The sequence below is a fragment of the Rhinolophus hipposideros genome (genome assembly GCF_964194185.1).
Source record: "Rhinolophus hipposideros genome assembly, chromosome: 20".
NCBI lineage: Eukaryota > Metazoa > Chordata > Mammalia > Chiroptera > Rhinolophidae > Rhinolophus > Rhinolophus hipposideros.
In genome coordinates, this window is record NC_138066.1 from 23,586,424 (window position 1) to 23,600,985 (window position 14,562).

General features: G+C 36.5%; 1 protein-coding gene across 18 annotated transcripts in view; it reads left to right on the top strand.

The window, feature by feature from the left end:
- Positions 1–14,562, top strand: part of BCAS3 (BCAS3 microtubule associated cell migration factor) — a 568,714-nt gene that overhangs the window by 17,300 nt on the left and 536,852 nt on the right. For all 18 annotated transcript variants that reach the window (XM_081029000.1, XM_081029006.1, XM_081029003.1 and 15 more), the window contains exon 5: positions 4,575–4,681. In XM_081029000.1, the coding sequence (XP_080885126.1) occupies positions 4,575–4,681 (107 nt within the window). The remainder of the gene's footprint in view (positions 1–4,574; positions 4,682–14,562) is intronic.

Genomic DNA, 14,562 nt, shown 5'->3' on the forward strand with positions numbered 1-14,562 from the left:
AAGAATAAAGCCATAACAATTCCGAAGACTAATACAGAGCTTTTACAAAATGAAGTATTGCAAACAAGAGTAACGGAAGTCTGCTGTACCATCATCCAGAGAAAGAAAAGTAGCACAAGTGACTCAGCATAATCTAAATTAAGAGAAAGGATATTTTCTTCATATAATGACCTCAGGTGTTTTGTATATGGCCTTTGAGCCCTTCTAAAAGTAATCACCTGTGATCACGGTGGTAGCTATAGTAGAAAGATGACTGGGTTGTGTATTAAGAGTCCTGAGATTTCCCTTCAGCTTTGAGTAGATTATACGTAACTTGTTCTCATCAATGATAAAACGAAGTTGGCTCCAGCTCTGCATATAAAAGGATTGTCGTGTCAGATTAGATGATGTATATACCAAAGGACATTGAAAATTATAAATGTTAGATATAGAGAGTTAATTAGGCCCTAAAATAAGTTTATAGTTCTGAATTTTGCTGGATATAGAGTCAGGTGCTGTTAACTGGATGCCAGTGAATTCCTGTAGAAAGAAAATCAGCATTAAAAAATGACTGATTATAAATCATGTAAAAGATTTTGCTCTTTCTATTTGGGCAATAGGAAGTTGAAGATGGAGGTGAGGAGGTATGTCATTTGTGTTCTAAAAAGAACGCTCGGACTATAACATGGAGTCTGTTGGGCAGTGGTGGGTGCAGGAAGCTCTTGATGCTTTTGGGATATATGTAGCAGGGACAGGGGTGGTAGTGGTGTCAGAAGAGAGCTGGTTAGGATGGTGATAGATTTATTGCTAGAGGGAAGGAGGAAAGTGGTTCCTGGCATTGCTATTCACCAAAATGGAGAACCCTGGAAGATCAGGTTTGGGGAGAAAATTTTCATTTATGGGTGGAATTTGATCTTCTACTGAGACACCCAAAACCCATGTAGAGGACTTCACTAGCAGATTGATTGCTAACTGGAACGATGGATGAAGCAATGAGGTCATCCAGGGGATGGTGTACTGTGAGAAGAAAAGGGAGTTTAGGAATGAAAATTGAAAGGTGACTCCAATATTTAAAGACTAGTTAGAAAAGGAGGAGCCAGTGAGGAAATGGTGAAGGAGCACCAGAGAGATAGAATGAAAACTAGGAGGAAACCAAGAGAAAACCAAGGGAAATTATTTTAAGGAGAAAATGGTGAGCATTGTTCATAGCTGATGAATAGTCTTCAACAATGGTAAAAAAACAAAACTGGACCAAGTCAATTTGAAGACCTAACTGGCTTTATTAAGAGATTTATGAATCAGGCAGCATGCCATCTAGCGACTGGAGCTCCAAGGGCTTGTACAAAATGGAAGGTTTTTATAGGAAGAAGGGTGGCGCAAGAGAGCTTTTGACAAAAGAAAGGGTTATTTTGGGGCCACGTTTTTATTATACAGATTGCCTCTTTCTAAGGGGGAGGTGACGGAGTGGCCCCATATGACAAATCACCTTACTGGTGCTTGACCAGAAAATTCCAGACTGACTATGTTTCTGGGCGAGGTTGAAACTGCAGTTAGATCAGGTATTAAATCTAGGTTTGGTATCATGGGCTTTTAGCACTAAATGATGCCATTTTGGGCCTGTGATTTTCTCTTTAACGACTTGGAGGTTATTGGCGACTGTAGGAAAAGTCACTTGGGAAGAGTGTTAGGGGCAGAAACCATTCTGAAATGTATTTGGGTGAATGAGAGATGAAAAACACATGACAGTTATAAACAACTGAGTCAAGCAATTTAGCCTCTAGGAGAGGAGAGTGATGAAGTCAAGTAAAAGGAGAAGCATATTGTTGCTTTAATTTATGATTTTTGAAAATCTTATTTCTTGTGCAAATATGGTAACTAGCACAAAAGTATAGCTCAAGGGATGAATTTTTACAAATCCAGCACTGTTGTAACTATCACCTAGGGTAAGAAATAGAACATTGCAACCTATTTGCCTAGGGATTTTGAATTTCTATGGAGAGAATTCAGTATATAGTCTTTTGTGTCTGGCTTATCTTGCTCATTATGTTTGTGAGGTTCATCCATGTTATGGTATATGGTGGTAGTTCATTCTTTTTTTCTGTGCTGAATAGTATTCCGTTGTATCAATATCACATTGTGATTGTCCATTCTGTTTGTAGACATTGATTTCAGCTTTTGGCTCTTTTCAATTAATCTTGCCACAGATATTCTTGTGCATGTGTCCTAGAGTGTATGTGTGTGTTCCTGCCTCTAATGAGTATATACCTAGAGTGGTCAAAAGGTGTGGTATCATCGAATGTGTTGTCCATATTTTCCAAAGTGGTTGTACTAATTTACATTCACCAGCAATGAATAAGCAACCCATGTGCTTCGCATCCTCCCCACACTGGGTTTTGTCCTTGTGGTTTTAATTGGCATTTCCTTGATTACAGATGCGGTTGAAGCACTTTTCATGTTTATTGATCATTGGAATATCCTCTTGTTGAAGTGCTTTTTCATGTCTCTTGCCTATTTTTCTAATGACTTATCTTTCATATTGATTTTTGATTGTTATGAGAACTGGATGAATCTGTGGGCTTAAAATTGTGGGGAGTCTCTCTCCCATGCTGTCGCTAAAAAGTAATGTAGTAGAATTTGCCAATCTTTTATGCTAAGAGTATTTTTGTGTCCTGTTAAGAAATCTCTCCTTATAGTGTGACCATGAAAATACTTTTCTAAAATTATCTTCCAGAGTTTTGTTAATTTTATCTATCCTTTATATCTAAAATCCCCTGGTGCTGATTTATTTTTAAAAATTTAAAAGATAGAAGACATTTTAGCATGTTTAAATGCTCCTTGATAATATCCAGTAGCATGGGAGAAGTTGAAGTTCATGATTGGAAAAAGGCTGCTGAGAAGGTGGGGGAGGATGGGATCCAAAGCACAGATCGAGGGATTTACTTTAGACCGAAGGAAATACAACTATTTGTAATAGGATGGAAGGTGAAGAGGCTGGTACAGGTGCACATATGTAGTTCTTTAGCAACAAGAAGTTTCTAGTTTCCTGGTGTGGTATAAGACACATTATCTGTTGAATGGGGAGAGAGTGGGTGGAATCAGGGCTTGGACAAAGTTTAAGAAAGTCATTGAAGAAATTGTAGAATAAGTTTTAGGAAATAGAATAAGTTTGTTGTGCAGTTTTGAGAGTGCAGTTGAGGTCTGTGGAGATAATTTTAGTGGTACCAATTCTGCCTCATTGTGTGATTTTTCTATAGCAGTCTTGGTTGTCGTAGAACATGCTGGGATTGTGGGTAGTTGGGTTCATCTAGCAGTGAGGTTTTACTAGTTGGGTGCCATGCAAAGATCCCACAAGAAGGGATACGGGAATGTAGATTATTGACAAGTTACTGAGACGATTGATCAAAGACCCTAAAGTGGGAAGATAGTCTAAAGTGAGAAGTCAGCGGTGTCAGTGGACTGGAAGTCCTAATGAAATCAATGAATTATAATGGAAGTAGTTGAGCAAACTTGATGGAAGATAAGTTTGTGATCTGAGACTAGAATGCTTGACTTAGTGATTTTTGAGGTGCAATAGTTTTGTTCAATAAGGATATCTTATACTGATTATGTAAACAGATGCTTAATATTCACTAATGTGAATTGGAAAAGTTGATTACACAAGTACATATAATTTTTTTTGTAATGGACTGTATGCCTAGTATCTTCAGACATATCAGGATTCAATTCCTATATGGAAAGGAATATAATTTTTCTTCCATTGCTGAATTTACAAATATTAGAAACTCTAGATGATTATACTTCATATTTGTATTTAATTTTGGTAAAATATTTCATTTGTTGTTTACAGGTGGTTTTGTTTCTGATATTAATATTCCCTATTTTGCTAGTGAGAATTTGATTTTTTTTTAAAGATTTTATTGGGGAAGGGGAACAGGACTTTATTGGGGAACAGTGTGTACTTCCAGAACTTTTTTCCAAGTCAAGTTGTTGACCTTTCAATCTTAGTTTTGGAGAGTGCCGTTCAGCTTCACTTTGTTGTCCTTTCAGTCTTAGTTGTGGAAGGCGCAGCTCAGCTCCAGGTCCAATTGCTGTTGCAGGAGTCGAACCGGCAACCTTGTGGTTGAGAGGACACGCTCCAACCAACTGAGCCATCTGGGAGCTCAGTGGCAGCTCAGCTCAAGGTGCCGTGTTCAATCTTAGTTGCAGGGGGCGCAGCCCACCATCCCTTGCGGGACTCGAGGAGTTGAACCTGCAACCTTGTGGTTGAGAGCCCGCTGGCCCATGTGGGAATCGAACCGGCAGCTTTCGGAGTTAGGAGCACGGAGCTCCAACCTCCTGAGCCACCGGGCCAGCCCGGTAATTTGATTTTTTAAAACCTTACTTGTGTTTTGTAAAAGAAAAACTACTATTTTTATGAATTCAGCTTCCTTTTCGCTTTCTTTTAAATGATGTCTCCCAACTACTTCTGCACTTAATTTTTATTGAGCAACAATATAAACACTTATAACATTGATGGCATTAAAGAAGCATAGTTGTTTTCCTGATTGACATTGTGTCTTCTTCACTTGCCTCTTTGTTATTTAATTCTAATGCAGATACATCAAGAAATCTGGAATTTCATGAAATACACAGCACTGGGAATGAGCCTCCTTTGCTGGTTATGATTGGCTACAGTGATGGAATGCAGGTCTGGAGCATCCCTGTAAGTATGAAGGTGGTTGACTCTCTAAAATGTACTTTTTTAGCAGGCTAGCTGAGGTGAAATCTGGTGATACTTTCAGCAAGGTCTCATGCATTTATTCACAAGTAGTGCGTAAGGGTTGCTATGTGTGCAATACCGTAGAAGGCGCAAGGAATAAGGGGCAAGTGAGAAATCAAAGATGCTGTAAATGATTTGTAAAGTGGGCCAGAAATTGTGGGAATCAGTTTGCGTGCAAGATCTCATTTTTTGTCATGGTAACTCCATTAAGTAGGTATTATTACCCACCCGCCCCCCGATTTTACACATGACTAAATAGGCTTAAAGAGGGCTTCTTTTAAAAATTAGCAATCATAAGAAAAAAAATCCACGTTTTGAATTAGTTAAAACATTCGCTTGATACAAAATTCAGGAGATGTAAAAGGATAAAAAACTGTCTCCCACCCTTGTTCCCCATTTTCCCTACCTTGAGTTAACCAGGATTTCTGTTTTCTTACATATCTGCATAGCTATATTTTAGGAAAGTAAAAACATATATAAAGACATTTCTCCCACTGTGCTCTTCCCTAACAGATGGGAGCATGTTATACAACTTAGTCGGTGCCTTGCTGTTTTTTACTCATAAAGTCAGTATTCTGAGAGCTGCTTCATTGAATTTTATAGCCACATAAATCTATTATTTGGATTTCCTTAATTTATGTGATTGTTCCCTACTATTGAAAAAACTTAAATGTCCTTTCTTAAAATTGGAAACTGATGTAATACATGAACTTGAACAAAAGTTATTTTATGTGTGTGTATCTGTACAGAGTAAATCCCAATTTTGATAAATGTTTTAAAGTGCGTAATATTCATCCCAGTTTGCCTCTTAAATCCTCCGTATTTCTCTTTGGGATGACCAAAAATAAAATATCCTAAAAGAGGAAGAGGCTTGGTAGGATCACAGCTTAGTGAAGTATAGTAGGGAATGCAGGCTTTGGCTTGTATTTAACTTATATTCTGGTTTTTGGCATGGCCTAGATATCATATTCGTCTAGTATGTGTTTGAGTGTGAGTGTGTGTGTGTGTGTGTGTGTGTGTGTGTGTGTGTGTGTGGCAGGGAGGGGGGTGTAGGGTAACTTCTATTGTGTGATTGTTTTGCAATTGGAAGTTTGGGGCCAATAGATTTTTAATTTGTACCTTTAATAAATGCATTCACCAAACTTGTTTGAAGCCCCTTGTATGTGTGTGTTTCAGCTAGAACTCCCCTCTCTTCTCCCTCCCCGCTGCCTTTTTGTTCTTTTGGGTAATACAATTACTTCTTAAAATGTTACTTGCAAGTGTGATGGAAATCAGGATATTCTTGAGTGCAAAAATTTGGCTTCAGTGGCATAAGGATTATTTAGTAATCAGCACATTAGATTTCATAATTCTTTTAACATTTAAAGCAAAATACTATTTGTTTTTGAATACATCACTTATGATGAACTTTGGTCTTCCATCTAATCATATTATGAATCATATTATTACTTTTTAGGATTTGGGGTTTTACATTTCTTGTTTCTAAAGATTGGCTTTATTTTGTGGAGATAAAAGATTCCTGTTGGTATGTCATAGAATTAGTGTTGTCTTTCTTTTGCCTTTTGGGATGTAGTTGACATTTTTCAAGGCCCAGCAATGTTGTTTGTAATTTAAGTACCATGCCAAAGGGATGGATGGACAAAGGACTTAAAATCGGGCAGTTTCTTTTTTCCCCCACCAAGAGAAATATTTCTAGGTTGTGATCATAGGAAAGAATTTTGTAAATATAACTTTTTCTTATTAATAGAGACTACATTTCGATCCATTACACTGTTTGTTGACACATTCAGAGGGAAAGAGGAAGCTCAGGCTTTAATAAGAAGGCTGAGCCTTGTGTGATTGGGGTGATGACCGGACTGAGCACATTCCTTTGGTGGTTGGTACTCGGGCTGCCCACTGGTTTGGGTTATAATTAGAGGTACTACTTTTAATAGTTGTAAAGGTAACTTGTGTTTAGCTCTGAGTAACTTAAAGGTCTCCTGAGTCATTTAAATTACTTCTTTAAGTAGTTCTTAGGCCCAGATTGTACTCTGAGAGACTCGAATAATATTTTCTTCAAGGAATTTTCATCGACTCATTGTTTCTTATTGTAGTAGTATAGCCTGCTGAGAACTGTTTCAGAAATTAGGAGGCAGTCCGGAAAAATAAGCTCCTTCTGTTGCGTTGATTGAGCTCTTACTATGTCCAAAGATCTTTATATATACTGTGTTTCCCTGAAAATAAGACCTAGCCGGACCATCGGCTCTAATGTGTCTTTTGGAGCAAAAATTAATATAAGACCTGGTTATGTTATATTACCCGGTCTTACATTAAAATTACATTGAATTAATTTTATATTAAAATAAGACCAGGTCTTACATTAATTTTTTTCCCAAAAGACACTTTAGAGCTGATGGTCCTGCTAGGTCTTATTTTCTGGGAAGTACGGTATATACATTGTCTCATCTGTTGTATCTTTTTAAAAAAATTTTTTTATTAGGGAACTGTGTATGCTTTCAGGACATTTTTTTTCCAAGTCAAGTTGTTGTCCTTTCAGTCTTAGTTGTGGAGGGCGCAGCTCAGCTCCAGGTCCAGTTGCCATTACTAGTTGCAGGGGGCACAGCCCACCATCCCTTGTGGGACTCGAGGAGTTGAACTGGCAGCCTTGTGGTTGAGAGCCCACTGGCCCACGTGGGAATTGAACCGGCAGCCTTCGGAGTCAGGAGCATGGAGCTCCAATCGCCTGAGCCACTGGGCCGGCCCCTCATCTGTTGTATGTTGTGAGGTAGAAGTTATCCTATTTTACAAGGGGTAAGGTTACACCCCTTGTAAGAGGTAGAATTGGAATTCAAACCCAATTCTCTCTGGCTTCGAATTCGGAATCCATGATCTAAGAGCTATATTTCATTACTTCCCAAATGTGATAGCAGAAGATAGGTCATGAAGGTAGTTTGGCAGTTTAGTTTTAGTTTTCATTGTAAAAGGTTATGACGTACTTTCAAATATTCACCTTTTACAGACGACTGTGTCTGTAATCTATTACTCTAACTAAACCCTTCTGAAACTTGTTTATCACTAGTCAGTTATTCAGTAATCATTTAAGTGTTACCATGTGCTAGACTTTGGGGAGCTCATGTTGGTCGACCTAGAAATAATCCTGGCTCTTAGGGATCTTTGCTGACCATAAATCATATTTGTTTTTGAGCAAGTGTCGGAGGGCAGAAAGTCAAACCCGGTCCCAGCCATAGCACAGTTTTGCTTCAGGTTTGGGCACATGGCTCCCTTCTGTTGATTTTATATAACTGTCCCACCCGTGAGTCTCCGATTAAGAAAATCAACATATCTTGGTTAAACATTAAAAAAAAATCATCTCTATATGAAGTGCACCAATATGAACAAGGCTTAGATGATGCCCAGTAGAGTTGGCTCCCAGGCAGAACTGTGCAGAAGCAGTTTCTCTCCTGCCCAATGCCCACCACTTTGTATATGAGATGGCTGCAGGAAAACACCAGTTCTAGCTTTCCCAAGCTGTCAGGCCCCTTCTTTCAACACATCTGATGTAACATTAGAAAGATTATTTGTTATGCTGACGTTCTGGATAAACAGGTCCTTTTCCCACCCATGCCTAACAGTGTCAGTGCCTCTCTTTGGTAATGTAAATATAGACTCTTTTCCGTAAAATCCTTCATTAAAAAAAAAAGTTATACATGTACATGGACTAAAAACAAAATCGTTTTTAGGAGATTCAGATAAAAAAAAAACACACAGCAGTTTTGTACTCTTCCTTTTTTTAACTCCTCCATTTCCATTAGCTGTTGTTACCTTAGTATTTATTTCAGTTATTTTAAAATATCATACTTACATTTTCAATTTGTTTTTCTCACTCTGTCTTACACATAGAGTGACGTGATGCCATGAACTATGAGATGCTCATTTACTCAGCACAGGTCTGGGAAAAAATGTGTGTTTTGAGCGAAATAGACATGACCTTTGCTCTAATAGAGCTAGTAGGAGAGATCAATTTAAGTAAAAGTAAAATTAACATATAATAACTTGTAAATATGAAGAAAATAAAAAAGGAAGGGGCACAGAAGTTAATTAAGATTTGGTCAGGGTAAGATTAGGACAGCAAACAGTATAAAGCCAGAGACTCAGAGGTGGAAAAATTCTTTTCTTCATAGTTGGACATTGATTTAGATTTCTTAAGTTTTTTTTCTTCTTAAAGAATATTGAGATAAATAAATATCTTAATGATCATGTAATTTGGAGAGATCAATAGAAGTAAATATACCAGGGCTCTTTGTAGGTTTGCCAAATTGCATTCTTGTAAAGCCATGCCATTTAGACTTACCTCATTCATTTATTAATTCATTCATGCAGTAAAAGTTGCCTTTTACATGCCAGACCCTGTTCAAGGTTCTGGGAAAACAATAATGAGGAAAACAAAATTATGCTTTTTATGGAATTTCCTATATAGATAGGTGGGTTGGAGGGCAGGGAAGAAAACAAAAATGTACCATGCTAGATGGTGATAAGTGTGACAGTGGGTTTGTTGATGATGCTTCTCATATATTACTCAGGGTGATCTGGGAAAGCCCCTCTCAAAGACCCTTTGAACAGAAGTATGGAGGAGTGAGCCTTTGGGTATTTGAAGGAGGAACATTCAAAGCCAGTACTCTGTGGTAGGATTATGTTTTCTGTATTCAAGGTCAGCAGGGAGACAATTTAGCTGGAGCTTGGTGGGCTAAAGGTGAAGTATGCTGGGAGGTGATGTTTGAGAAGTGGTGGTGGGCTAGCGCTTTGTCAACCATTGTAAGGACTTCAAATTGAATATAGAGCAAAGTTGAAACAATTTTACAGGGAAAACATACATACCCACCACCTAGATTGTCCCATTAAAATTTTACTATGCTTGCTTTACCTCATATCCCTCTGTTTGACACATTTGAAAAGAAATTGCAAACATCAGCATTCTTTCCCTTAGCTATTTGCATGAATGTCATTAACTAGAGTTGAATATATTAGTTTTTATTAAGTAATATTTACACACAATTAAATATACAAATCTTCATATGTAAATGTCCTCAGGTTGACAAGTGCATACAACCTAGGTAACCCCAGTCTCTGTCAAGATACAGAACATGATTATCACCCAAGAAATTGCCCTCATGCCTATTCCCACTATATAAACACTGTGAGATATATATACACACACACACACACACACACACACTATATATCAACACTGTGCTCATTTTCTTCAATATAGATTAGTGTTCCCTGTTTTAGAACTTTCTGTAGCAATACACAGCATGCACTCTTTTTGTTAAGGCTTCTTTCACTGAACATAATATTTGTGAGATTCACCCATGTTATTTATTCCTTTTTATTGCAAAGTAGTATTCTAACGTATGAATACACCCTAGTTAATCCCTTCTCTTAATAATGTATTGGTGGGCTATTTATAGCTTTTGCTTATGAATAAAGCTGCTGCGAAGATTCTTCTTTAAGTCTTTTTGTAAACACGTGTGTTCATTTCTTTGAAGTAAATAACCTACATGTGGTATTGCTGTTTCGTAGAGTGAGCAGTGTGGTTAACTTTATAAAAAACTTCCAAACCTTTTTCCAAAATAGTCGGACCATTTTATATTCCTCCAACAATGTCTGAGTTGTTCCACCTTCTCACCAACATGATGTTGCCCTCTTTTAAATTCTAGCCATTCTGACAGGTGATACCTTGTGGTTTTAATTAGCATTTCCCTGATGACTAATAATGTGAGTCTTTGTTGGCCATTTGAATATCTTTTAGGAATTTACTGTCCAGTTGTTTTTTTTATTTCTTTTTTTGCCCATGAAAAAAATTGAGTTGTAGAAGCCATTGGAGGACTTGGAGCAGAGGTTGACAGCCATGTCTCCTGTAAAAATAGGAAAGGTATGATAAGGAGCAGATCTGGGTGGAAAGATACTGAGTTTGGTTTTAAATTTGTGGGCCATGGACTGGTTGGTGTTGGTCAGTGGAATGTTTGCTACTGTGTGGGACAAGGTAAGTACAGGAAATGAGAGTAAGATGTTAGAAGCCGAGAGTGATTTGCCAGTTGCATATCATCCAAATGTGTTTGTAGTTTATAGTAGTATCTCTTTGGGTCAGAATGGAAATTAAAAAAAAATAATTGGGCCTTTATGACATGATGTGACAAGCACTATCAACAGGGCATCCAGTTGGAGGAGGGCTTGTTTATGACAGTGGGTGTGTTTCAGGTATTGTGCAGTCATGTATCATTTTATTTAACACAATTAACATCTCTACGATTATTAACATTCATTTTAGTGGTTGTATTCTCTCCGTGGACATAGCAGGAGATATAAAAATTTCAGGGAGATTTGAAGTGCAGGATGAGGAATTGGATCTAGTTATCTTTCAGCCAGTATGAACTCATTAAAAATCTTTGAGTCACAGCGATACATTTCCAAATTCATATTTAATAAAGATTGATTTTGCAGTGTCAGTGGGATGAATAAAAAATAAGGAGAAAAGGATATGAGAGCGGTTAGGAGTGAGTTCCAACATTGTCTGAATGTGAGCTGTCGAGAGTCTGAACTCAGTTTGTTGTGGTTATTGATAAGACATTGAGAAGAGTCAAAGGTGTTTCCAGGTCTCGACCTGGGACTGGTGCTGTCTGGCATGTAAGATGGCATAGTTTTAGAAGAAACAGAATTTGATTATTAGACTTAGATTTACATGAGGTTAAAAATTACATACGGCATTTGAATCGTTGTATGCCTCAAAGATAGTAATATCAAATCGATGCTTTTTACTTTATTTTTGAGTTACTAATGATTGAGTACAAAGAAGTTGTAACAAAAAATCATGTAAGGCAAAAATTACACTGTATAATATGCTATAAGGAGCGAAGTGTTTTCATTTAAAATTTTCAATGGACAAGAAACCCAGGGTAGTACCTTTGTAAAAGTCATGATGGTTTTCCATACTTTGTTGCTATCTGTTTAAATGGCTACTTAGTTTTCGCATCCTCTTTTGAAATGCTTAATATCTTAAAAATCTTGAAAATGTATTTATTACAGCCCCCAGGAAATGACAATTGCCATTGCATGAAACTGTATTTTATTTTGTTTTTTGAGTGTCAGACAGCTGTTTTTTTCTTAAAAATTTTTTTCAATAACACTTGACATTCAGTATTATTTTATATTAATTTCATGTGTACAGCATAGTGGTTAGACATTTATATAATTTATGAATGATTCCCCCTGATTAGTCTACTACTAACTATACATAGTTATTACGTTCCCTATGCTGTACTTTTACATCACCGTGACTATTTTGTAACTACCAATTTATACTTCTTAATCCCTTCACCTGAAGCAGGGTATTTTAGGTTCAATAAGTTAACATTTTAAGTATTGTTTTCTTCAAATAAAGAAACAAAAACTCATAGACACAGACAACAGTTTAGTGGTTACCAGAGGGTGAAAAGGAAGAGGGGGATAGTAGAAGAGGGTAAAGGGGATCAAATATATTGTGATGGAAGGAGAACTGACTGGGTGGTGAACACACAATGTGATATATAGATTATGTAGTATATATTATTGTACACTTGAAACCTATGTAATTTTACTAACCATTTTACTCACTGCAATAAAAAAAATAATTGTGTTTTCTTGGAGCTTAGAATATATTTCAAAGATGTACCACTAGGTGTCGCTAACACATTGAGTCAAAAGAAGTGTAGCTGTTGTTGCCTTGAAAGAAAGTATTTGCCCTAAAGCTTTTAGTGTAACTTTTACACTAAAAGCTTTAGAGAAAACATGCAAGGGCATATTTGAGGTAAACACAAATTAGTCTATTATTTATTAAAGTTGGGTGCCAATAGATCTTGCCATGTCAAAATGGCTAGCCAGGAAACAATTTTTATGAGTTTCATTTGGGAGCAATATAAAGTCAGTGATTTGGGTAACTGGCAAGCAGAGAAAGTTTGAATATGAACCCCAGTGAAGAAATGGCCTTTGTTGAGAATTGGGCCTTATTTTGTTTGGTCCAGGTTTTTATTACTAGAAATAGAAGCAATGGATGATGCTTTAGTCATCTGCAATGGAAGAGTGTTGGGTGTCACAAAATGAATAAAAGAAATGAAGAATAATAAAATAACTCTGGAATCCACCCGTGTTAGTGGAGGAAAATATTTTTTCCTAGAGTATATTATTATTAAGGTGTCACTTTAGAGAAGTCTTGCACCTTAAGTTTCAGCTTAATTTATGTGTTAATTTATGTGTTAATATAGGCAATCTGCTTTAAGTGAGTTTGGAGTTTATTATTGTAAATTGGAATCTTTCTTGTTTGAAATATTTTTGATGTTTTTCTCCTCTGAATCAAAATCTTCTTTGGATACAAACTGACTTATGAGTCTTTCGAAGGTGATTAATTTTTTCTTTTTTATGAATTTTATTAAATATATTGACAACAATACAGTGCACAGATCTTAAGCATGCAGATTAAGGGATAGAACATTCCCAGCAACTCAGAAGGGTCCCCCAGGCCACTTCCCTGTCAATAATGTCCTCCTTGTTCCTGCAAGTCACCACTATCCTGACTACTATCACCAGAGATTAGTTTTTTTCTATTCTTGAACTTCATAAAGAAAATATGGTTGTAGGTAATACAGTGTGTATTCTTTTGTGTCTGGCTTCTTTCTCTTAACAGTCTGGTTATGAGATTCTTTCATGTTATTGTATGTAGCAGTAATTTGTTCTTATTTTTGCCATGTAGTATTTTATCATGAATATAACACATTTTTACAAATCCATTATGCAACTGATGGGCATTTTTATTTCCAGGTTTTGAGCATTATATGAATAAAGTTGCTCTGAACATCCTTGTATGTTTCTCGGTGGACATATGCACCCTAGTTCTCTTGGATATAGACCGAGGAGTGGATTCGCAGTGTCATAGTGTAGGTGTATGTTTATGCATAACTTTACTAGATATTGCCAAACAGTTTTCCAAAGTGGTTTCACCAATATGTACTCCCACCAGCAATGTATGAAAGTTTCATTTGCTCCCCATTTTCCATGCTTTTCATATGGTCTTTTAAATTGCAATCATCCTGGTGGGGATGTGTTGGTATCTCAGTGTAGGGTTTCAGAAATGCTTTTTATTTTGCAATGATTTCAAACTTCCTGAAAATTGTATACCTAGTGCAAGAAACTCCTGTTACTTATTACCCAGATTTACCAATTATGGAGATTTTGCCTCATTTGATTTATTATTATCTCACTTTTTTTATTTGTGCAGATTTCTTTTTTTCTGAACCATTTACAAGTTGGAGAAATCATGTCTCTCTTTTCTGTAAATAATTCGGTATATGTTTCCTAAGAATAAGTACCTTATCTTATACAAGCATAACATTATTATCAAAACCAGGACATTTAAATTTGATACAATGCTATTATGTAACCCACAGTCCATTTTCTGATTTCATCATTTGTTCTAATAGTCTTCTTTATAGGTATTCTTACATTTTCACTTTCTTAATGTTGTCTTTTAAAGAAAGAAATGTGGTTCTGATTTTTAGTGTTTTACTCTATTAATGCTTTTTGTATCCTTTTTTACTCTGAGGCCATGAAGATATTCTCCTATGTTTCCTGTTAGAAGATTGTTGTTATTACCTTTAGGTTTATGATCCATTTGAAATAGTTATTTTTGTGTATGGTATGTGATAGGGGTCTATGCTTTTTTAAGTTAAAAAATTAATGAAAAATTATACCTAACTGAAAATTAGCACCATTTCTGAAAAGACCATTCTTTCCCTCTTAACTGCAGTGACACCATA